The 25752-nt window shown below is 31.4% G+C and overlaps 1 protein-coding gene across 2 annotated transcripts in view; it reads right to left on the reverse strand.

Moving 5' to 3' along the window:
* Nucleotides 1-1555: 1555 nt before the first annotated feature.
* Nucleotides 1556-25752, reverse strand: part of LOC115883627 (sine oculis-binding protein homolog B) — a 54410-nt gene continuing 30213 nt past the window's right edge. For both annotated transcript variants that reach the window (XM_030901988.1, XM_030901987.1), the window contains exons 2-4: nt 21320-21455; nt 8665-8840; nt 1556-2632 (exon numbers count right to left, since the gene is read on the reverse strand). In XM_030901988.1, coding sequence (XP_030757848.1) covers nt 1772-2632; nt 8665-8840; nt 21320-21455 — 1173 coding nt within the window. In that variant the 3' untranslated portion in view covers nt 1556-1771. The remainder of the gene's footprint in view (nt 2633-8664; nt 8841-21319; nt 21456-25752) is intronic.

The raw sequence follows: 25752 nt of genomic DNA on the forward strand, positions 1-25752 counted from the left end.
ATTTAAAAATCATTTTCACTCAATATAAAAATAAATTACAACCTTCTTTATAAGGACATCTACCAGTAAACGCCATTAAAGAATAAGGAAGAATGCGGGCCAAGTAAATGCCGTGTAGGGCTTGACCTCGCCAAAAATTACTTTGGTATTGATTGGCATTCCCAGCCGTCTTTGACGCCGTTTTTTTTCGATTGTATGGAAAATGGTATTACCACAGACTAGCTTAGTCTGGGGTATTACAGCCGGAGAGCTGGCGACATATTTAGAGAACATATTTTAGGCAAGTTAGAATAACAAAAAAAAATAAACTTTAATAACTTGTGAACCCAGAATCCTAAGTCTGGCTGGGGGGTTGGGGGTATTTCGCTACTGCGCAACCCATAACATTTGCAAAAAAATAGATCCAAAAAACATTCTTTAGGCAACTTGAAATTTATTTAGTCTTAAATTTTAGAATCTATTTAACCTAGAAATAAGTATGCCAGACTTTTTTTTCGGGAATTTTATTAAAGTACCATTGTTAATTTTTCTAAATAGATTCAAAAGTAAGTAAAAGTGCTTTACTTTTATGCTTAGGCGTTAAAATGACTTTTTTATATTGTCAATATGATTGTCAATCAGGTCGCAAAAATTAATAATAATATAATATGTCACAAAAGTATAATAATAATTATACTTTTGTGACGTTTGAAAAAATATATTTTATATTATGCTAATTTTTAAATAATTATTCGTCTTTTTATTCTTTTAGATACAAAATACTTAAATTAAAAAGTCTTCTTGTTGAAAGGATTTCAATCATACATTTTTATTAGAAAATGTTTCTTTTTATCTATTCAATATTAGTTAGTTTTTTTTTAATTGTTACGACTCTAAAATGCTGTTACGTCAGCCGCATCGGCTGCCGACGGGTCTCAATAAACTATCTTTCTCGCGCTTATAGATACTCATAAGACTTTCTTATCGCGCTCATTTAAAATCTTTATTCGCGTCTGGCAAGTATTAAATCCCATTGAATTCGTCTGGCAATTAACACATATTTTTTAATATCATCTAATAAACACGCTGTAAAAATTTTAGAATGCCTAAAGTATGTTTTCCAGGTATAATAATTAAACATATTTGGAACGGTCGGGTTACCCTTTAAACCCGAAAAAAAAAGTCTGGCATACTTATTTCTAGGTTAAATAGATGCCAAAATTTAGGAATAAACAAATTTCAAGTTGCCTAAAGAATGTTTTTTGGATTTATTTTTTTGCAAATGTTATGGGTTGCGCAGTAGCGAAATACCCCCAACCCCCCAGCCAGACTTAGGATTCTGGGTTCACCAGTTAATAAACTATACATTTTTAGTTATTCTAGCTTGCCTAAAATATGTTCTCTAAATATGTCGTCAGCTCTTAGGCTATTACTATATTGACATGAAGACATAAATATTCTTCTGCAATTCTAAAAAACTAGTTGTCTCATTATTTTTTATATTTTATTAACAAAAAAGTATTTAACATTAAATACTAAAAAATTAAACAATATAAATTCTGGTAATAATATTTTATTGTGATTCAACATAAAAAATAATTTTTAAATAGAAAACAGTCATTATATCAGTTATAAAATAAGTATAGGTAATAATATTATGGCATAAAAAAGTAACAAGATAATAAATTGTTTTAACGTAGAAAGACAACAGAAATTGATGTCATTTTTTCGAAAAATATCTAGCATAAACTTTGTACAGTAGGTATAAAAAATAAATAAACTATAATATCATTTATATATTCGTAGAGAACGTCTTTTTATGCTTAGTAATAGTCTTATTTTTGGTTTCTGTAATTTTCTTTCTTTTTCTAAGAGGCCTCCTCACAACTGTCTCGTTAGGTTTAACTTCTAAGACATTTTCAACTTCTTTTTCTGAATTAGACTTATCCATAACATCAGTTTGAGTAGATATTTCTTTTAGTTCAATCAAATTTTTATCGTTTGTACTTTTAAACATCTTCGGTATTGGTATCGGTATGGGTATAGGTATAGGTAATGGTAAAATAACAGGGTATGGCACAAACACGCTTGGTGGAGGTAATAAGTTCCCTAAAATAGCTTTTAAGTAACTAGGAGATATTTTCGTAGCACCATCTGGACTTGTTCGAGATTCAGCATTATCCAAAACTGACTTATCCTCAATTTTACTATCAACCTCCTCAACCTCCTCGACGGGAGGTGTATGTCGAACTCTGAGATCTTGAGGAGAATCATTAAAGGTATTTAAAGCCTCGTTGGAGGTTATAGTAGATGGATATCGTTTCCTTAATCTCTTAGGAGGTCGTATACGTGATTTATTTACTTCTGAGTTCAATAATTTAGAGCTAGGTGCTATAGAGATGGAAGGAAGAACTTTTGTGGTAGTTTCGGCAGGTTTCGGAGATGTTGGGCTTGGTTTAGGTGGTGAAGAGCAGACAGGAGATTTGCACGGCTTCAACCACAAGTCTGGAGTGATGAGGTTGCTTCCTGTGGATTCTTCTCCGTGTAGGTGTGGGTGAAGTTCAAGATGTGCCCGGGTTTCGCGGCAGAATATGTGCATTTTGTACTGGTTGAGGCATTTGTCCGAGCAGAATTGGAGTTGAGAAGCACCATCCTAAAATGGAATAGCAGTTAAAAAAGTACAAACTAAATGTAGGATAAATGTTAATAGTATATCTAATTGTCTATTGTTAAATTGTGTGTAGTATTCTACAGAGTGAGTCTTAAATAAAATGCAATATTTTAAGGATGGTATATTTTAATCCCAGGAATACGTCAAATTGTTTAAATTTTAGTAAAAAAAAACATAATAAATTTTATTATGGTATAGCAAATGTAAGTAACAGATTGAAATTTACGTATTTAGTACATAATTTATAATTTGCCGAACAAAAATACTTAAAAAATTTAGTGGTTCTCAAAATTTAAGAACAAAATAATTTTTTTTTTATTTTTGATTTAAAATAAGTCGGTTATTTTGGACCGATTTGAAAAAAAAAATAAGAAAAAATATATTATTTATCGAGATCTACAAGCCGTGAGAATATTTGCAGTTATTAATTTACAGGGTGACCCAAACTGTATTCCGGAAACTTTGGCAGCATATTCTGCAGATAAAAATAATTAAAAAGTTCCTATAAATGTATGCCCTAAAATGCTTAATTTCGGAGATACAGGATGTAGAAGTTTCATTTTTATTTCGATTTTTTCTAAATAATTTCTCGTGTAACGTCAATATTTGGGTGAAAATTGGTGTCTGGGAGTTTCTTGACTTGAGAAATTTGATTTTGATGACAATATGACTTCCATTTGTAGAGGGCGCCACTTACATTTGTGTTAAATGTTTTGAAGAGTAAAAACTTTCGTCCGTACCTGTATAAAACTACTGAGTGAAAAAATGTACGTTACCATGATTTTTTACATATAATATCTCTTGATAAAAATCGCTACGAGCAACCGTTCTCAAGATATTTTGAATAGAAATAGTCAATACATCTCATTATTGACAAAAAAATATGAGTATTCTAGGTATAGTTATTTGACTGAAATGATAAATTTGGGCAAGGACTCTATATATTCTAAAGGACTGTTCGATCGCGTCAAAACGCCGCAGTCGTAGTCACCGTGGATGCTTACGTCACGCAGGGACCAGCGCTCCACAGTGCGGCGGATGGTTAATCTAGCGGGACACAATCTCAGGAGCGATGTTTGACACCATATAGTTAAATGTATTTATTAACATCTTAATTTATTAATAAATACATAAATACAAGATAATAAAACTAATACATATTCGTACATGACACACAAAAACCGTACTGTAAGCCTTTGCTATTGCCAAATAAATAAAATTATGATATCAGGTGAAATACTTACAAAAAACTCTTTAGCAGTTATTTTTTAATTACTTTGTAATCTTGTGACACCCAGTATATTTTATTTTAAAACATTCTATTTTATTTTGAAAATAAATAAGATAAATATTTTAATTTTAATTTTAACACTCGATAATTGTAAATTCATATATAGTAAGTATCTAAGACAATTTTTTAAACTTTTATTAAAACTAGTAATAATCATTTAGATTTATTAGAAATTATCAGAAAGTAAAAAAAAGGCTTTAGCATATCGTCATGCTTTATTTAACTAGAACATCATTGGATGTTTTTGTCTTAAGGAAAATTGCCGAACAGACTATTGGTGTCATTAATTAGCTGCCCATACAAAGAAGACTTGGCCTTGAGGCCGGGCCTTTAAACCAAAATACGATAGGTTTGCGTGAAAGGTAAAGTCCGCGGATATATGGGTAGCTATTAATTTTTTAACTTAGTGCCTTTCGATGGAGTTAAGGTTTCAACAATTACAGCAGTAAATTCTTACTCCCACTAGCCCTAAATTACATAGTACTTGCAAAACCCAATTCTTCTTTTGAATGCTCTTGAATTAACCCTTTAACGAGACGAATGAAATGAAACTTTTGGTCATTCATCTGTTAAGCTTGAACTCCCTGTGACTGTGACTACCTGTGTTGGTAACTATTGGTAACTCAAAAGATCTACATCATTCAATATATCGATATTTGAAAAAAAAATTGAAAGTTTGATATCTGCAGAACAAAGGCACGAAAGATTTTAACAAATAATATACGTACAGTAGAAAAGTACATACCTTTGGCAATCTTCAACATAATTTGGCTTTGGAATAAAATGTATAAGCACTTGTAAATATTTTGTTTTCGTATGATCTCTGCCTTGCTGAGCAGAAAACGACCAAATTTGGATGACAAAAATATATCGAAATACAAAGAATATTCATGCATTTTTATATCAATTGAAATGTCTACTATTTATTCTTATCAGTACAAATTATTGGCTTATTTCTAACCAAACGGTTTTGTCCCGCTAAATTTATCTTCCACCACACTGTGCGCTCGTCCGTTAAACGCAAAAATAACTGTCACTGTCTAAAATCTTTAGCGCCAACTTCAACTCGGTCCCTAGATGACGTAAAAAAACTGACAGTGCAGGAAGATAGGAATCTAACTACCCTTATCTCTATAGTATCCTTGAAATTTGGGAACTTTTTATTTTTTTAAATTAATCATAAATTTTTCTCCGAAAAAATGAAGATAAAACAGTTTTTTTTTAACTTTTGGCACAAAAACATTTCAAATTTATGATTTCAGTCTAATAACTATTTAGTCAACATGTTTAATTTATGTCAATGATGACAGGTGTTGGTAATGTCGATTCCAAATATCTCGAGAACCATTACTCGTAGCGATTTTTACCAAGAGACCTTTTTTACGTCAAAAATGTCGTAAATATATATTTTTTACTCAGTAGTTTTATACAGATACGAACGAAAAGTTATTACTCTTCAAACCAGTTAAAATATTTGTAGATGGCGTCTTCTACAAGTAGGAGTAAAAGTAGGAGTCATATTGACATCAAAATCAAATTTCTCATTTCAAAAAACTCCCAGACAACAATTTGCATCAAAATATCGATGTTAGTTTAGAAATTATATGGAAAGAAACGAAATAAAAATGAAAGTTCTATATACTGAATCTCCTAAATAAAGCATTTTAGCACATAAATTTATAGGAACTTTTTTATTTGCCAAAGTTTCTGGAATACGGTTCGGACCACCCTGTATATAAGACTCACCCTGGTATTCACGCTATTCGCCGGGAAGCATTGCAAGCAAATTACTACATTTTATAAATTATAAATGTTTTAGACAAGTAAAGAACTACTAGAGTTATATTCAATTTAAAATTATTTAAAAACATTTTATTTGAGGTATAGATTATCTCAGAGAAATAAAATTCTGAAAATTGTCTATTTTTAAAAGAACACCCTGTATATGACATTATTACATTTTACGATTACGATTAAAATAAAGATAAAGTTGAGTAAGGTTTATGTCACTTAAATCTTGAACTGTTTTGAGACATTACGATTTTGTGAAACAAAAAATAACAATTTTCATGCATCATTTATCTAAGCGTATTATTTGAATTTTTAAAACGATATATGCGCTATAATTTTATATTTTCTAAATATTATGTTACAGTAATAAAAATATTAATACCTTATACCGGGAGTCTAAAAACTAATTTCAAATAATTACTAGCTTTAATTGTGGAACGTTATAAAGAAATTAGGTTTTCGTCGAAAAATGTATCTTTATGATTGTTGGTAAATAAATTCAGATTTTTTATCAATATACCCGTAATCTTGAAATTTTAGATTTGTTTTAAAAAAGTAACAATTTTTCAAAGAGTACGGATACCAATACAGTATGATCGAAAAAAACGGCGTCAAAGACGACTGCAGAATGACAAGCGATGATAATTTTGGCGAGAGATACAAATCTATTTCCAAAAAAATATTTTTTGTTGAATTTGCCAAACCAAAATATACCATTTAAAAATCACTTTAACTCTATATAAAAATATACTTGGAAAATTTGATACTCTTGAACCTTGTTTCTATACATTCTAATTTTTTTTATTATTTTCTTGAGATTTAGGTTCGGAAAAACTCTGGTTAAGTTTTCACTTGGTTTTTTCATTATCCTTATTTGGTTTTTAAAGGGAAAATAATCGTTTCGGCTAACATTATAGCCTTCATCAGTGTAGTGTCTATAACAAAGTAATCAATTTACTTATCACAAAAATCTGCGTTATTTTTTTTTAGAGAGAAGAAACATTTATACAAATAACGAATACATAGTTAAAATTAAAAAGTCAAGTAGTTTATATACAAAAAAAAACCAATTAAGAAGTTTAGTGTGAAAAAATATTATAAAAACAATAATTCTTTACAAAATATTTTTTCCATACTTATTTACCCTCTATTGAAAGTTAAAGTTTTTTTTTCAGGTAGTTAAAAGCAAAATCTTACAATATCAAAAAAATAGTGTCGAACAAAATCCAAAAATTACATACAAAATATTCACAACACACACAACATAATGTTTACTACAATTAATAAACTAATATAAACTTGACAAAAGATGACCACATATTTTTAAAATTATTATTCTTAACATTAAAACTATCTAAACGTACGATTTTTTGATATGGTAAAAGTAGTAAGATTTTGCTTTTAACTTTCAATAGCGGGTAAATAAGTATGGAAAAAAATGTTTTGTAAAGAATTATTGTTTTTATAACATAAAAATTGTTACACTAAACTTCCTAAGATTTTTTTTGTATATAAACTACTTGACTTTTTAATTTTAACTATGTATTCGTGATTTGTATAAATGCTTTTTCTCTCAAAAAAAATTAACATAGATTTTTGTGATAAGTAAATTGAAATTGTACCGGGTGCCCAATTAAGAATGGACGCCGGCTGTATCTCAGAAACTACTTATCGTATAACTTTGGGAAAACAATTCTAATAGGTAAATCGACCAAGAGAAATCGTTGGAAATTACCTTCAAGTTCGAAAAATGCCCGCTAGGGGGCGTTTCTCTAATAGCCAATCAGAAAACGGGTTTTTTTCTCAAAAATATGCAGGTGAACAGGTATTTTAAATATTACTGTTGTAATCATCGAGAAATTTGTAATTTTTTTGATATAAAGAATTTTGCTGTATCTCATAAAATAAAGTGGTGGAGGAAGGTTAAACTTGCTTTTATTAAAATGAAGATAACTCTGGTTTGGGTTACGCGATTTAAACAAACTAGGGCTCGTTTGAAAGAGCTTTTCTTCCTTAATGATCTCCAGTATAAATTTTGTTTCCACAATTTTTTTCGTGGTAGCTTGAGGGCGCTGTTTGACATCATAACAGAAAAAATTAAATAGGAGGCTATATTTCTCTTTGCACAGTTAAATAGAGCACAAAATTTCCAAAATATCAGCGCAAACCGCAACGTTCTATCTTCTCTCTAACCGGAGATATTAAGAGAACAAATCATGTTAGGCTGTCGCTTAGGATTGTCTAAAAATTATAGTAATAGGCTAAGAAACAAAAAGAGGTAAACCCTGTTTTCTGATTGGCTATTAGAGAAACGCCCCCTAGCGGGCATTTCTCGAACTTGAAAATAATTTCCAGCGGTTTCTCTTGGTCTATTTAGTTATTAGATTTTTTTTCACAAAGTTATATGATAAGTAGTTTCTGAGATACAGCCGGCGTCCATTCTTAGTTGGCCACCCGGTACTTTCTTTATAGACACTACACTGATGAAGACTATAATGTTAGCCGAAACGTTTGTTTTTCATTTACAAACCAAATAAAGATAATGAAAAACCAAATGAAAACTTAATCAGAGTTTTCCCGAACCTAAATCCCAAGAAAATCAAAAGATAGTATAAAAATGTATTATAACCAAATTAAAACCTTCTTAAAGCCAGCTGCTGGCAGTAAGCGCCATTAAGGAATAAAGAAAACAATCGGTCTTCTTCAATCTAGTCTAGGTCTAGGGCTTGATCTCGCCAAAATTACCATCGATTGTCATTCCCCAGCCGTCTTTGACGCCGTTTTTTTCAATCATATGGTTCTGCTGATCTTGTTAACTTATTCCTTTAAAGAAAGGAAATTACTTATTTGTACTAATCATAAAGAAAGTGCAGTTAGCACAAAAATATATAGAGTGGTGCATTTTTCAAATAATAACAATAAAATACACTACCTGAAAATCTACATAAGACACAGTATGCCTCACGTGCCGGCACCAATCACAAGTTTTGTTGCGTTTAAAATTGGCACGTCTGGACTGTGAAAAACACAATTCCGAACAAAATACTGACGCTGCTGATATGAGACCATTGTTTTCTTCTACCGGCTTTCCACACCAACCACAACCCTCTGAAACAAATAAAACAAAATCTCTAAGATTTGATTTTACATTATAAAAACTTACACAGGATGAGTCTTAAATAAGTGCTATTTTTTCAGGGCTGGTAGATAAAAGAAAAATATTTTCTCCTTGCCGTTTTTCAAATATTTGTTCAAAACAACTGAGTTATTTTACTTTGAAAATTTAAAAAATATATTTTTTGCTTAAATTTTGAGAACCACTGAATCTTTTTGGAATTTTCTTTCTTCTAAATTTAATCTACTACCTATATGTTATCATATTATCAACAAATGATGTTTTTTAACTAAAAAATAAAAAATATATACTTAAAAATTCTTGTCAAAAAAATCAGATTTTTTGGGGAAAAAACCGCATAGACGTGTTTCTGGGGTCAAAATATACTACTTCAAAAAATTTGCACTTTTTGAAACTCACTCTGTATAGATCAAATTTAAGGGAGGCTGAAAATGGGAACAAAATGTTATGATACGCCTCCGAAATATTTCATTAAAACCGCAATTTTGTGTGATATAGTCATCATTTTATACAGGGTCCGGCAATAGTGCGTCGTCTGTAGCTTCTAAAGTAAACAACAGGGGAATTTTTTTTTAAGTGCAGACCTAAAGTATGTACGAGAATGTATTTCAGGAAAATATTTTAACTTCTATAGGGTGGCCCAAAAAAGCGTGAGTGGATCGGGATATTTTTTTTTTAAATGGAACACCCTGTATATTATTGCTTATTTTTGGTTTCCTTTCAGATCACTTTACATAATCCTAAGATATGATTAAATATTTTTCGATAGTTTCCGAGATATTAATAAATAAATAAAAAATATATATTTTTCATATTTTTCAGGCTTTTTTAAAAAAATTATTAAAAAATACAAAATTGTCCTGAAATCAAAACTCTATTAGGTATTTACTTTAGACTGTCTGCACTTACTTTGCTATAAATATGGTAAAGGTGAATCATACAGGATGTTCAAAATTCTATGCCAAACTTTCTAAAATATAAAAAATACAGGGTGTTCCGTTTAATAAAACGAAGAAAATTTTTCTTCGTTTTATTAAACGGAACACCCCGTATATTATTTTTTTAATAGATGGAGAATTAAAAAATTAACATTTTTTGTATTTAAAGTATTTCAAAATTTTTAAATTTTAGATTATTAGCACACTTGTCCAGAAAAATAGAAGGAAGGTATAACAAAGAATATTCCTAAGAGGCAATGTTTTGAAGAGAGGTATACGGACCACATTCGTTGTGTATGTAAAAAAATGCCACATTCTTTTAAGTGCAAATACTTCGTGCAATACTACCCAAATCATTACATTTGGAGGTTAACAAGGAACTAAAAAGTCTAAGTCCCTTTTTAAAAAAATAAATTGGTTGCTGATTCCAGAAAAAAAACGAAACGTGGTAAGTAATATTTCATGTCATCAAACGATGAAAAAACTTTCTTTAGAAATCTATACTAATATATAAAATCCTTAAGTGACTGACATACTGATTAATCACGATCCTGCTCAAACCACTCAACGTAAGAAGCTCAATTTTGGCATACAGGTTGATTCTAGGGTGTAGAAGTTCGGTAAGAATGGATTTTTCGAAATTCCAGTTCCAAGAGGGTGAAACCACCCCTCAAATATTACAATATTTTTTAATTAAAAAACGGTCAAGTTTCAGAAAAAACGCTTAAACACGTATATTTTATTTTGTTTTTTTACATATTTTAAGATTTTTTAAAAATGTATACAGGGTGTTTCAAAAAATCTGGTCATTGATTAATCACGATCCTGCTTAAAGCGGTTGACGTAAAAAGCTGATTTTTGGAAAACAGATTGGCTTTAGGGTTTGATAGGTAGAGGTTCGATAAGAAGGGATTTTTCGAAACAAACGATGAAAAAACTTTCTTTAGAAATCTATACTAATATATAAAATCCTTAAGTGACTGACATACTGATTAATCACGATCCTGCTCAAACCACTCAACGTAAGAAGCTCAATTTTGGCTTTAGGGTGTAGAGGTTCGATAAGAAGGGATTTTTCGAAACTCGAATTCTAAGGGGGTGAAACTATCACTCAAATATTAAAATATTTTTTATTTAAAAACCGGGGAGTTTTTCGGAAAAACTCTTAAACACGTATATTTTATTCTGTTGTTTTACATATTTTAAGATTTTATAGAAATTTATACAGGGTGTTTCATAAAATATGACCATTGAGTAATCAGGATTCTGCTTAAACTGCTTGACATTTAAAGCTGATTTTTAGCAAACGGATTGACTGTGGGGTGTAGAGGTTGGATAAAAAGGGGTTTCTCGAATCTCAAATTCGAAGAGGGTGAAAACGCCCCTCAAATATTACAATATTTGTTATTTAAAAAACGGTTAGTCTTTCGGGAAAACGCTTGGACAAGCATAATTTATTTGTTTTTTTTTACATATTTTGAAATTTTTTAAAAAATCATACAGGGTGTTCCGAAAAGTTGGGTAATTTCTTAACCACGGTTCTGCTTAAACTGCTTGACGTAAAAAGCTTATTTTTGGCAAACGGATTTTTCGAAAGTCAAATTCCAACGAGATGAAACGGATAATGCTAATCGAAAAGGACCCAAGCGCCAAACTGTGATTTTGAGATATTGCCTTCTAACGTATGAGCGAGTTCTATCTATCTTTGTTGAGCTATCACGAAAAATTTATCCACAGTTTATGACAAAATTGATTTAAGATGAGTACAAGAACAAATTGACAATACATAGCTTCAAACTTTACACATTTTAATAAACATTTGGCGCATAATTCTTTTTTAAGAAATACCGGAGTACTGTTATTAAACCAAAAAAAAAATCTACAACATGGTTTACGGTGTTTTCTATTGCAGATTTGTTTCTCTGTTTGTTCTGTAGAATAGAAGTCTCCTTTATCCATTTTTTCGAAAATTATATTTTCCCAAGCAGCCAACACAAAATTTTTAGATCTTTTACTAATTCCTATGTTTACCCTTGTTTTAGGTTAATACCTTTTTTTATAATAGTTTTGTAGTTTTAATATGAAAAACACGCGGCTAAGCAAACACTTAAAGAGAATCAACAGAAAACGGACATACATATAAAAGGAATTGTCGCTTGGATCCTTTTAGACAAATTCAAAAGATTCCTACACAGTAGTGGTGCTTAGGACTCTGTTCAATAGATGTCACTGAAACACCTAATTGTAGCGTGGATCTTTTTCCACATATACATTGAATACTACTCTGTCGGATGATGCCTTTTACTCAGTTTTCGTAATTTGGCGCTTGGTTCCTTTTCGTTTAACATCATCCAAACTACCCCTCAAATATTACCAAGTTATATAATAATATCGCCATATTGTTTTTTCTCATGCTGACAAATGTGAGAAAATTTTATCCATACAAACTGGATAATGGAAACTCTTGCTTTGCTTTATCATCACCATTACAAATGAATAATTCGACGCGAACGAAATCGCTGGTACACGCTAGTATATTTATTTTTTTTTTCTACGAAAATATACTATAATAATAAATATACTATACTATATTTCTATACTCGTAAAAAAATAAAAACAAAAATTCTAGTTTTCCGCCATATTTCCGGAAATAGCAAAGACAAGGTAAGAGCCACTCTGTATCTCTTACCGTTTAAGAGTTAAGTCCAGTTCTTGTCTGATTGATTTTCTTTATAGAAATCTGTATTTTACTGGAAATTTGAGCGCACTCGTTAGTAAAAGAAACATTATCGAGTATCGCCCTATCAATTTCACGGTAAATTCAACACCCCTTTCGGTATCGCTTACCGCTTCTAAGAAGAGCATGGCGCACGTGTATGTCGGCAATTAGGGGGAAAATTACCCGTAAAAAACTTAACAGAACACCTCCAATGTTAGTATATCGATATACGAAGACTCCTTTATCTATGATACAAAGTATTTCTCCTAATAAACACTGTAAATTGAATTGAAACGTTTACCTAGCGATTTTTCTTCAAATTATTGTGTTGCTTTTTTTCCACACACATAATCAATGATTCGTATAACACGCACTTCAAAATTTTCAAATTTATGTATACCGTACAATCGAAAAAAACGGCGTCCAGTTTCAAAGCCATCTCTGACGCCGTTTTTTTTTTGGATCGTATTGTATTTTTAGACAATTAATTGTGCTATTTCAACTTATTTTGAGAGGCCAAAAGCTTGTAAAAATAAAATAAAAAAATCTACCTTCATATTTAAAAAAATTGGCGCCGGGAGGCACGTCTAGCCGCGTATACTAAAATATGTTAATAAAAAGTTGGTAGGCAGTTCTTTTAGTTTCAAAGTAAAGGAATTTTTTCATTTTTTTTATCGCAAAAACTGCGACTTTGACTGATTTTGATGTTATTACAAATTTTGATGCAAATATTATTCCTAATCTTAAATTGAAAACCGCGTTTCGCTAGCTACTGTAATTTTGGAGTTACGATTTTTGTAGATTTTAACCCCCTCCTATACCCCCTTACCAACCCCCCAACCCTACCAAAAACTAATGGCCAGATTCTCGGGTGCCACAGTATTTTTGTGCCAAATTTGGTTAAAATCGGTTTAGCGGTTTTTGAGTTATCGTGTTACAGACGGACAGACAGACAGACACCATGAAAATATTTTGTATTTAGGTCATTTATGAATAATTCCAAATAACTCATTTTGAGTTAAATTAAAAAAACTTTTTTTGCCGATCTTAATAGCCTACCATACCCATTGGTATGGTCGACTAAAAATAAATTTAATCCTATTCAAAAATAAAGTTAAATAATAATAAATAAGGTATCGCGAAAAAAAAACATCTGAAGTTTGAAACGCTCTGTATATGAAAAAAATATCTGTATATAGAATGTTCAAATGATATTGGAAAAAATGATTTCAAATCCCAAACAAGAAAAATCAGAGGAGTTTTTTGGAACAGTGGATCACCCTGTTTATATTAATGTAATCTATCCTGTACATTCGTTTATGCCGGTAATATAACTTGTATAGTAGGTAACATGAGTATTGTTATTAATCATGCCGAATAAAATATTACATTGTTAAAAATCCTAAATATACCTTTAAATTTTCAACGTAGGTATCAATGTCATGCGAATAATTTGCAACAAAAATTCACGTATCGCGTTACCAAAAAAACATTTTTGCATCAAAATAATTTAGTGAAAATATCGAATACAAACATGCACATTTTGGACTCTCAGTAGCGCACTCTCAGTAGCGCACCTAGAAATTTTGTTGTGAGACGTTGAAGAAAAAGAAAAAAATTGTTTTTTATGCAAATACCTAATAAATATCATCAAAAAATTGTCTTAATTTTGAACTTTCAAGTAATAAGTATCTTGTTTATTTCCTAGAGTTTAAAACAATTATTTATAGACTAGCACCATTTCTTAAATCAGAACTTCTATATTATATTGTATATTAATGTATATAGTCTGTAAAACGAATAACTTTGAATTTGACAGTTCCAGCGGCCTTTTCTAGTGTTAATTTTATTAGGTTAGCAACTTGCGGCCATGCTGACGTAATGCCGTCTCTAATAGAGCAGCCTGGGAGCGAGATTTATGACATCACGCTAGTTAGATACAACGGATTAATAAATATGTTGTAGAATACATGAAAAACATAATTATTCCTCGTATTTTTGGTTTGTATTTTAAAAATGATATAGTTTACATGAAATATACATAATATACAGTTAATAAATACAATATATATATATATATATATATATATATATATATATATATATATATATATATATATATATATATATATATATATATACCTATTTATAGTAATAAATACTGTGGCAAATAAACTATGAACCATACAAATGCAGCAAATGTTTTACAATATACAAATAATGAATAGGTACATAAGATAATGGGTAAAATGTAAAATATATTTTAAATTTTGGGGTTTGAAAATCGATCTAATTTAACAAAAAACATTCAATATCTACTAATAGTGATGTATTATTATTTACATTCACAAAATTTAACCCAAGAAAATCAAAAATTTTAGAATAATTTTACATCATTTTATCACATTTTATGACAGCGATCTTTATTTCATAGCCATCGCTGACGCCTTTTTTTCTATGATATTGTATTATTTGCAAATATAATTTTTCGAACATTGATACTTGCAAAATATACATATAAATTTTGTGAATGCAAAAATAATACATCACTATTAGTAGATATTGAATGTTTTTTGTTAGATTAGATCGACAACCCCAAAATTTAAAATATATTTTACATTTTACCCATTATCTTATATACCTATTCATTATTTGTACGATGTACTTAAACAGCCGTTAAACGGTAGCCTACTAAAATGCCGTTAATAGATATTGTGACGTCGTTCATGTCGACGGAAAGTAATGCCTAACCTTAAGCATTTTGCAAGAGCACCTGTGGGTCAGTGGCTGAGGCTATCGCTTCGTAAGCGAATGATCCGTGGTTCAAATCTCACGCCGACCAAAACTTTTTTATATTTTTTTTGCTTATAGCGTGATCTTATTGCATTGGTTTCACTCTTTTTGGTTGGATTGGTTTAGTTATTTGGCGGGTTGGTTAGCGTGGTTATTTGGAGGGTGTTAATTCATTGGTTAGTTGGTTATTTGGTGGAGTTGGTCGATTTTTACTAATTTATATTTGTTTTTTATATTTTTTATCAGTGTCGAGGCTAGTTGCGATGGTTAAGTTGGTTATTTGGAGGGGTGGATAGCATTGGTTAGTCCTTATAAAATTCCTATATTTCATAAAGCCGTCAAGTGCGTCACATCAACGACGTCATACCTATTAACGGCATTTTAGTAAGCTACCGTTTAACGGCAGTTTAAGTACAGCCTTATTTGTATATTGTAAAACATTTGCTACATTTGTATGGTTCATAGTTTATTTGCCAAAGTATTTATTACTATAAATAGGTATATATTGTATTTATTAACTCTATATTATGTATATTTCATGTAAACTATATCATTTTTAAAATACAAACCAAAAATACGAGGAATAATTATGTTTTCCATGTATTCTACAACATATTTATTAATACGTAGTATCTAAGTAGCGTGACGTCATATATCTCGGTCCGAGGCTGTTCTATTAGAGACGGCATTGGTCTGATGTTTATAAATGTCAAAAGCTGATAACATTTTACTTTTGACAATTGTGACATTTCGTGTTGATTTTTGCAAGAAGAGGAAGAACTGTCACTTGTTTTATTCTTTTCCTTTTCTATTTCACGAAAGTAAAAGGAGTTACCTACCTGATTCGTTCAGGCACTCAATTTAAAGAATATCAGTAACTTTTTTGACAGAAGGATTTTATATTTGCCATGTTGGTAAAAAATTACGGTCAAAATTCAAAGTTATTCATTTTATACACTATATCTGTAATTAATTATATATAGTAATAGTAAGACCAGCCCTGAAAATATTTGCACTTATTTAAAACTCGCTCTGTACAGGGTGGGTCAAATTTGACGCTTTTAAATGGAAACACCCTTTTCTATAAGAAATAGACGAAAACTAATATCGGTGTCTGGAGCTCAATTTTTATCAAAAACATGATGGTGAAAACCGCATATCGATATCTGTTATGTTTCTGGAGTTATTCATGTTTTTCATTAACTCATGCACTTTTAACAAATCGTTGTAACTTTTTTGCTATGAACTTTTTGTATTTTTATGAAAACATTTCCAAAGCACCTTTTTACTAGAATTTAATGGTTTAAGTATATATTTGGGACAACTAATATACAGCTCGGAATCTCTACTACCAGAAATACCATTAAAATTAATAATTTAAGAGTTATCAACAGAAAATTTGATTTTTATATGGGACGCCCTGTATATTTTTAATATATTGAAAAGAATTTAAAATTACCTTTCCAAAATATAACACAGTTGATATTTTGCTCGATTCCTCTCTTCGAGATATAGAGTATATAAAAATTCGCCCGCTTTAAATAGTAGTAGGCTTTGAACGGCACCGGCTGTAATGCAAAAAAATCTAGCTTTGAGCATCAATTAAAACGAAAATAATATTTGCTATGAGAGATTCAGAATTTTATAACTATTTAATATATATTTAACCAACATCAACACATTTAAACTATATCTAATCTAATAACAATAAAACTAAATAGCAAACCAAGACATGAGATTTTGCTACAGGTGTTCGACATATCGACCGTCTTCTGTTATGGACAGACGGGGCAGTTTTTGAACATTTCTCGCGGAATTCATTAACTCAGTGGGGGTGAAAGATACCCTCTCATAGCTGCTAAGTATTTCTAATTCTTGTCTAGATTATGAGGAAGAATAAGGAACATTTATTTTTCCGCAAATATATCCATAGGATTAGATCCATGGGCACTAAGTCAGGCAGCCTCGACGGCCAACGGCTGGAATCTTGGTTGGCTATTCAATTATTGTTGAAATTGGATGCAAAAATTTGCTGATAACTTCAGCGCTCAGAGGCGGTGCGTCGTCTTGCTGGAAAAATTTGTTTTCGAGTTCCATTAAGGGCATATCATCAATAAGGGGTCCAAAGCCTACTAGTTAAAAGTGGCGAACTTTTAAAAATTCTGTATTTCGAAGGGAATTATAACAAAATATCAAGTGTGCTATATTTTTGAAAAGGTAATTTTAAATTATTTTCAGTTAATTAAAAATATAGAGGGTGTCCCAAATAAAAAATCAATTTTTCTGTTGATAACTCTTAAATTATTAATTTTAAAAAAATTATACTTAAACCATTCAATTCTACGTAAAAAGGTGCCTTGGAAATGTTTTCATAGAAAGACAAAATTTTCCATAGCAAAAAAGTTACAGCGATTTGTTAAAAATGCACATTTTTGAAAAACACCCCGTAACTCCGAAACGGTAACAGACATTGATGTACGGTCTTCACCTTCATGTTTTTGATGAAAATTGAGCTCCAGACACCGATATTAGTTTTCGTCTATCTCCTATAGAAAAGGGTGTTTCCATTTAAAAGCGTCGAATTTGACCCACCCTGTACAGTATTTAAAGACTATAAATTTAAAAAGTTAGAGGGTTTTTATTTTTTTAATAAAATAAGATCCTAAGAATGTGCAGTTTAAATTGACAATTGTCCAAAAAGAGACAATTTTTATATCCACATGCACTCATGATTCATCTTCATCATTAACTCATGTTGGCATCATCTAAGGGTGAACTTTAATGCTCTTTTTCTATTAAAGAGCTTGTAGAAACACACAACACTTGAAATAGTAGAAGAATATGTATATATTTGGGACAACTAATATACAGCTCGGAATCTCTACTACCAGAAATACCAATGTCACCAGTCATGACATATGCATGCGAAACCTGGACACTTAAAACGGACATTATAAGGAAACTGCAGGTCGCATAACGCTCAATGGAACGAAATATGCTGGAAATAACCAAGAGAGACGGTAAAGGAATACAGTGGATAGGACAAAAGATCCAGGTAATAAATGTTATCCATAGAGTCAAATCCCTCAAGTGGCTATGGGCACGACACCCGGCAAGAAGGACAGACAACAGCTGGACCACAAAAATTACAGCATGGTAGCCACGAGGAATTGAGAGACCTAAATGAAGACCGAACCTGAGATGGGACCATCTAAAATCATGGTCAAAAAAATTTGCAGGAATTACTTGGGCCCGCATAGCTAACAACAGACAACAATGGGCCCAACTACAAAGAGAGTATCTAAATATGTGAGGGAGGCTACACCATAATCGGAAATGGAAATGGTTGAATAAGCTGAGAATGATGATGATGATAATAATACTTAAATTAATCGTGCATCTTTAGTTTTAACTCTGAAAAACTCTCCCCGTGGGCACACCACTGTACCGTACCTTATTAATACCGGATACTGCACAATACGAATCTAAAAAAAGGCTGTTTAATTGAAAAGTAACGAAACGCGATCGGTTTTTGTTTATTTTAATGAGTAACTTAATATTGATTAACGTTTTTCAAATAAATAGGATTCGGCAATGGCCGACGCGATGCCGATTCCGCGCCCGAACAGCAGTGAGTATTATTTTTCGCATTTTCGGACTTTTCATTATTTTAATTCGATATCGACTGATGCCTATTAATTTAATTACATTGGTCTGTATTTTTGTGCCCCAAGTAGCATTCCGTTTAACAATATTCTGTAGAAATGATGACTATACAGGGTACTACAAATTCGAGGTACGAGCATTGGTATCTCGGTAACCCTAATAGATACGAACATGGTTAAATTGGAGCAAAGTTGCGCTTTGGGATGTTCACCAAGACGCCATCAAAAAAGTTTTAAAATTTTTATTGGATTTTTTCAAGGATTGCTGAGTTTTTTTTTAAATCGGATTTTTTGAAAATCAATTTTATTTTTGAGCCACTGTATGAAGGCTACCTAATAATATTTTTAGATTTTTAAATTACCTGATAATTTGTGAGATACAGAGGCCAACTTACCTGCATTTTTATTTTCAGGTTTTGAAAGAACTCGATCTCCTGAGTACAATGATATGCCACACTTTATACTTTTTTTTGTTTTAGGTACCTTAACAACAACAAAACTATTTAATTATTATTTAAAATAATTTCAAGTCCGACTCTGGTTTTTTAAATAATTTAATCTGATTATATTCATCGCAAAAATATTTATCAGCGCTAATTAATATTGAATAAGGAAAATCAAGCCACAAAAAGTCATTTTTACTCAGAATAGAACATGTTATTTCTTTTTCAAACGTCACAAGGCGTTAAAATGATAAAATGACTCTTTTATAATGTCAATCATGTCGCAAAAACTAACACTTTCGTGACGCTTGTGAAAAAAATATTTTGCTAAAATTTTGGGAACCCACTGGATCTCTTCTGAATTTTCCCCCTTTCTTGTGCATTTAATTTACTACCTATGTTCCCATAATATATAAAAAATATGATTTTTAACTAAAACTAATAAAACCCAATTTAATCAAAAATTATGTTTAAAAATAGTGACCGAGAAATAGCGTTTCTCGGCCACCATGAAAAATAGTATGGCCGAGAACCAAGATCACTGTAGATTTCGGTTCTCGGCCGCTAACCAACTCTAATCCTTTTGATTTTTTTCAGTGGCTAGGGAAACTAGGAGAAATAAAACCCAGGGTAATAAAACTGTCTTGGTACGACCTAAAGTACCAAGGATGTACCAATACACAAAGGAAGATCTCAAGAATGCTCTGCGTGAGATCCGGGAAAATAAAATAAAAATAAGGGAAGACAGTCAAAGATTTAATGTACCAAGGACGACGATCCAGGATAGAATCAAAGGAAGAGTACCCGATCTTCTGAGGAAGCCCGAATTATGTTCAACGCCGAAGGAAAATTTGCTCCTCCACTTTTGTTATTCCCTTATGTGCGACTTCCCAGGGCTGTTATTGTCGATATTGTCGATATGCCGAGCGGTTGGGTGTTAGGAAAGTCAGAAAGAGGATGGATGGACATCTGACGTATTTTTTGAGTTTATCAATAATGATATTAAAATGGTCGATTACAGAAAATATTCCGAGGCCTGTTTGTGGATGGGCATAAATCCCATCTCACTATGACAATTAGTGAGTGGTGCCACAATAATGAAATAATTTTATATGCTCTTCCACCTAACATCACCCACATGCTCCAGCCTGCTGACGTTAGCGTCTTCAAACCGGTGAAATCGGAATGGAAAAAACAGTTTGTAAGTGGCAGAACAAACCCGAAAATCTAAATTGCTCGGTGACAAAAATTAATTTTTGTAGCGTGTTTGACGAAATTTTATCAAAATCTGACAGATTTAAGAATTCTGTAAAGAATAGCTTCAGAAAATCAGATATCTATGGTTATAGGTATTTAACCGGTACCTAATGTTTATAGTTACCTATTTGTTATAGTTTATTTAGGTTTTAAGGAGCCTATTGCTATTATTGTATTACTAATATTCCTGCCATACATACATATAAGTTTTTTAATTAAAGTTTTTTTATTGATACCTTCATAAATTAATTGATTCTTAATTAGGTACGCAGAATCATAGTAAGGTATCCTACCTATATTCTAGGTATACCTACATGGCCGAGAACCAATACAAAATTGGCCGAGAACTGTGAGTGGTGGCCAAGAACCAGTAAAATAGCACTTTTTTCGGTTATTATTGATTTTTTACTAAAGTTTTGAAAATAAAAATTTAAAAAAAAATCCATAATTATTAAAACACTCTACCGAACATTTTTTGTATTGGGCAAATTATGATTTAAAACCTCCTTCCATATCTAATTTGCTTTCAAAGTCAAAGTTTCCGTTAAAAGGCCGAGAACCAATGCATTGACCCTATTATCTATGTGTCTCCAAATCCCAGTCAAAAAAATTAAACCAAAAATCAATATAGCATACCTGTAAATCTCACTGATGATTCTCCTTCCGAATCGTTGCTGCCTGAGTACGACCTGCAATTGTCTTTAACTTCTTTCTTTGTCGTGTCATAACCGTACCATCCTAACAATTCGTTCATTGCTGTTTCGGCAAATTCCTGCAAATGAATAAAAATCTATAAGAACCAACTTACGTAAATGTTATAAAAAGATCTTTCTTATTATTTAGCCTTCTGTTTCAGTGGCGAAATATCCAGGCTTTTTCTTTAAAATATGCCCACCATTTAGATATAGCTTATTTATTAATACTAGCCTCATCAATGGCGGCTTATGACTGAAAAATTCACATATGCCTGAAACACAACGTTTAACGTTTATACAGGGTGGTCCGAATTGTATTCCGGAAACTTCGGCAGCATATTTTGCAGTTAAAAATAAGTAAAAAGTTCGTATATGTATGTCCTAAAATGCTTAGTTTCGGAAATACAGGGTGTAGAAGTTTCATTTTTATTTTCGATTTTTTCCAAATAATTTCTAAAGTAACGTCAATATTTGGATGAAAATTGGTGTCTGGGAGTTTTTTGACATGGGAAATTTGATTTTGATGTCAATATGACTCCTGCTTGTAGAGGGCGCCACCTACATATGTTTTAACTGGTTTGAAGAGTAATAACTTTTCGTCCATACCTGTAAAAAACTACTGAGTTAAAAAATATACATTTACAACTTTTTTACATAAAAAAGGTCTCTTGGTAAAAATCGCTACGAGTAATGGTTCTCAAGATATTTGGAATTGAAATTATCAATACCTGTCATCATTTACATGAATTCAACATGTTGACTAAATGGTTATTAGACTAAAATCATAAATTTGAAATCTTTTGTGCCAAAAGTCCAACAGAAACTGTTTCATCATCATTTTTTTCGTAGAAAAATTTATGATTAATTTTAAAAATAAAAATTTACTATTTCAGTTAAATAACTATACTCAACGTGTGCTTAGTTTTTGTCAATAATGATATTGAGATATTGATATTGAGTGTTTCGATTCTAAATATCTTGAGAACGGTTGCTCTTAGTGATTTTTACCAAGAAATATTTTTTACGTAAAAAATCATGGAAATGTATATTTTTATAGTCAGTAGCTTTATACAGTGACGGACGAAAAGTTATTACTCTTCAAAACAATAAAAACGCATGTAGGTGGCGCCCCCTAGAAATATGAGTCATTTTGATATCAAAATTAAATTTCTCATGTCACAAAACTCCCAGATACCAATTTTCATTCAAATATTAACACTACTTCAGAAATTATTTAGAAAAAATCAAAATAAAAATGAAACTTCCACACCCTGTATCACCGACACTAAGCATTTTAGGACATATATTTATACGAAATTGTTTACTTATTTTTATCTGCAGAATATGCTGCCGAAGTTTCCGGAATACAGTTCGAACCACCCTGTATATCAGACTGTCGTTTATAATGGCAGGTTTCTGGATACTTTAAATTTTATAATCTAAAAACAATTACATACACCTTTCTAATCGAGTAGGTGGCTTTAATAGCAAATAAACTTAGTATCATAAGTACTCATAGTATAAACAAGTACTCATAAGTATTCTCAACTGGCAAAGGAGTACAACAGGGAAACGCGATGACCCCAAGGCTCTTTACAGCAATACTAGAAGAAATCTTCCGTCAACTAGACTGGACCAACAAAGGATTGGAAATAAATGGAGAATATCCTAACCTTCTAAGATTCGCTGGAATTCAATTGCCAATAGTCCTGAAGAACTACAAGCATAAATTAGCGAACTAAATACAGCCGAAGTCCAAAAATGCTAGGAATATCCAAGAAGAAAGTAAAAATTAAAGTGGATAAGACAAAAGACCCAGATAATAGATGTCTTCCACAGAATCAAATCCCTGAAATGGCAATGGGCAGAACACCTGGCAAAAACGACGTACAACAGATGAACTACAAAAATTACAACATGGGCACGAGGAATTAAGAGACCTAGAATAAGACCAAACCTGAGATGAGACCATGATATTAGGAAATTAGCAGGGATAAATGGAGATTACAAGAGATTATCTAAATTTGTGAGAGAGGCTACACCATAATTGGAAATGTTTGCAGATGATGATGATGATGTTGTACTTGTATCGTTTCCTTCCAACAATGTCTCTGTAAATTAACACTCTGAGGCTTTAACCAAGAGACAGAACGACGTTACCTCTTTATCCTTTATCAAGCGTCAGTTTACAAAATGTTTTTAACGGTAATTAAGCATGGAGACAACAAGGACGTTACTCTACACCGAGGCGTCTAATTTTTCAATGGAAATAATGCCTGAAATGGGCTGCTGCAAGGAGAAATTCTAGGAAAGCACTAAAGTGCATCATAGTTTGAACAGAGAGGCCGGCTGGTAATGGACACTGCCTTCTTGTAAAACGAACTTTGAAGAGTCGTTTTTAGAATATAAAATTATCAGTGAGAAAAGTACGCTAGAATCTAAAAAAACGATGTCATAGTGGCCTTTGAATATACACTTGCGTGCATAGAAATCGGCCCAAGGCAAAATTTTAAAGTTATATAGTTTTTAAAAAAAAATTATTAAATTAATGCATGAAACAAATTATCGTTTTTTATTACTATAAGAGGTATGTTATTATTTATTTATGTATTTATGGACAAATAACTAAACTAAATTTTCAATAATGGGTATGACCCCCTCTTGCTCTAACAACACCTCTCATACGATTTGGCATAGATTCGGTCAAATTTGATATTGTTTCTTGCGGGATGTTACGCCACTCTTCCTCTACTGCAACAATGAGCTCTGGGATAGAAGTTGGGGCTCTTCGTCTAGTACGACTTCTTCGTTTTAGCTCATCCCATTGTATATCTCTTTCTATCAGTTCCAGGTCGACTACGAAAGGATCGAGTCTCCTCATATCGTTCACACACTCTTCGAACCGCTCCGCGTGTCATATGTAGTTGCCGAGCTACAGCTCTCTGTTTAAGTCCATTTTCGATTAAAGCGATTACTTGGGCGGCTTTTTCCGGTGATGTATGCATTAAATTGAAACATTAATCAAACAATGAAACACAACTAATCAAAGAATAAAAGAACAATGTGAAAATTTCGATTACAAAGGTAGTAATTACAATATTTGACAAGTTTGTTATCTTATTGTCACCACAAATACTTTTATTTATTTACCCGTTGGTACGCATATAAACGATAAGTACCCTGAATAAATTTATGCTCATATTAAAGCATGTTAAATTGTCTTTGAAACAGCTCATATTTTTTACTTGCCATGATAAATAGATTCTAAAAGACACAGTTAAAACCAAAAGTTCACAGTGGGCCGATTTCTATGCACGTAAGTTTATAATAGACATCTGTATAAAGGATAGATTATAGATTAGCTAATATACATTGATTGAAAAGGCAGATGAAATGCCCAAATAAGGCTCATCAATGATTCATAAACTCAGAACCAAAAATTCCTTCAAACTTTTGCTAAAATAACCACATTTTGTTTTCCCTCGTCTAGTAGGCAGATGGGGGCTTTAATATATTATGTTTTATACATGTCTATGATTGTTAAGTAGGTATTTTTTTATATTTTTCTTTTGATTTTATTACTGCAATAATTAAAGTAGAAAACTAATATGCCCTCATTTATAGATACCATCGTCATATAGCTTATCACATCAGCGCGTTGAAAGTATTTTTTACGAGCCATTGTTACAAAGCGTCTAATAATACCAGAAATATTTCTACATTTTATCGCGGCGGACAAAGAATGATTAATTTTTGAATCAGTTTCTTTGAAAGAAAAAACGATATTTTAACAGACAACAGTAAAATTAAGATACGAACTTCTAGAATTTGTCATATTATCGTATCACTGCAAAACAGAATGTCTAAAATCAGTTAGAAGTAAAATATGAAATCGCTCCTAGTCAGCTGTCAGGTGCACAGATTTATAGTTCATATGATACGGATGGTAACTTTTAATCACGTGATTAAGATTGACCACAGCGTTGCCCACTTTCATATATTTTCTTTTAATCAAAGTGTTTTAGGAAACAAAAGTAAATTAATTATCTATACTAATATATAAAATCCTTAAGTGACTGGCATACTGATTAATCACGATCCTGCTCAAACCACTCAACGTAAGAAGCTCAATTTTGGCATACAGGTTAATTCTAGGGTGTAGAGGTTCGATAAGAAGGGATTTTTCGAAATTCCAGTTCCAAGAGGGTGAAACCACCCCTCAAATATTACAATATTTTTTAATTAAAAAACGGTCAAGTTTCCGAAAAAACGCTTAAACACGTATATTTTATTTTGTTTTTTTTACATATTTTAAAATTTTTTAAAAATGTATACAGGGTGTTTCAAAAAATCTGGTCATTGATTAATCACGAT

Source organism: Sitophilus oryzae, unplaced genomic scaffold (assembly GCF_002938485.1).
Source record: "Sitophilus oryzae breed Bouriz unplaced genomic scaffold, Soryzae_2.0 scaffold_1974_pilon_pilon, whole genome shotgun sequence".
In the NCBI taxonomy this organism is placed as follows: Eukaryota; Metazoa; Arthropoda; class Insecta; order Coleoptera; family Curculionidae; genus Sitophilus; species Sitophilus oryzae.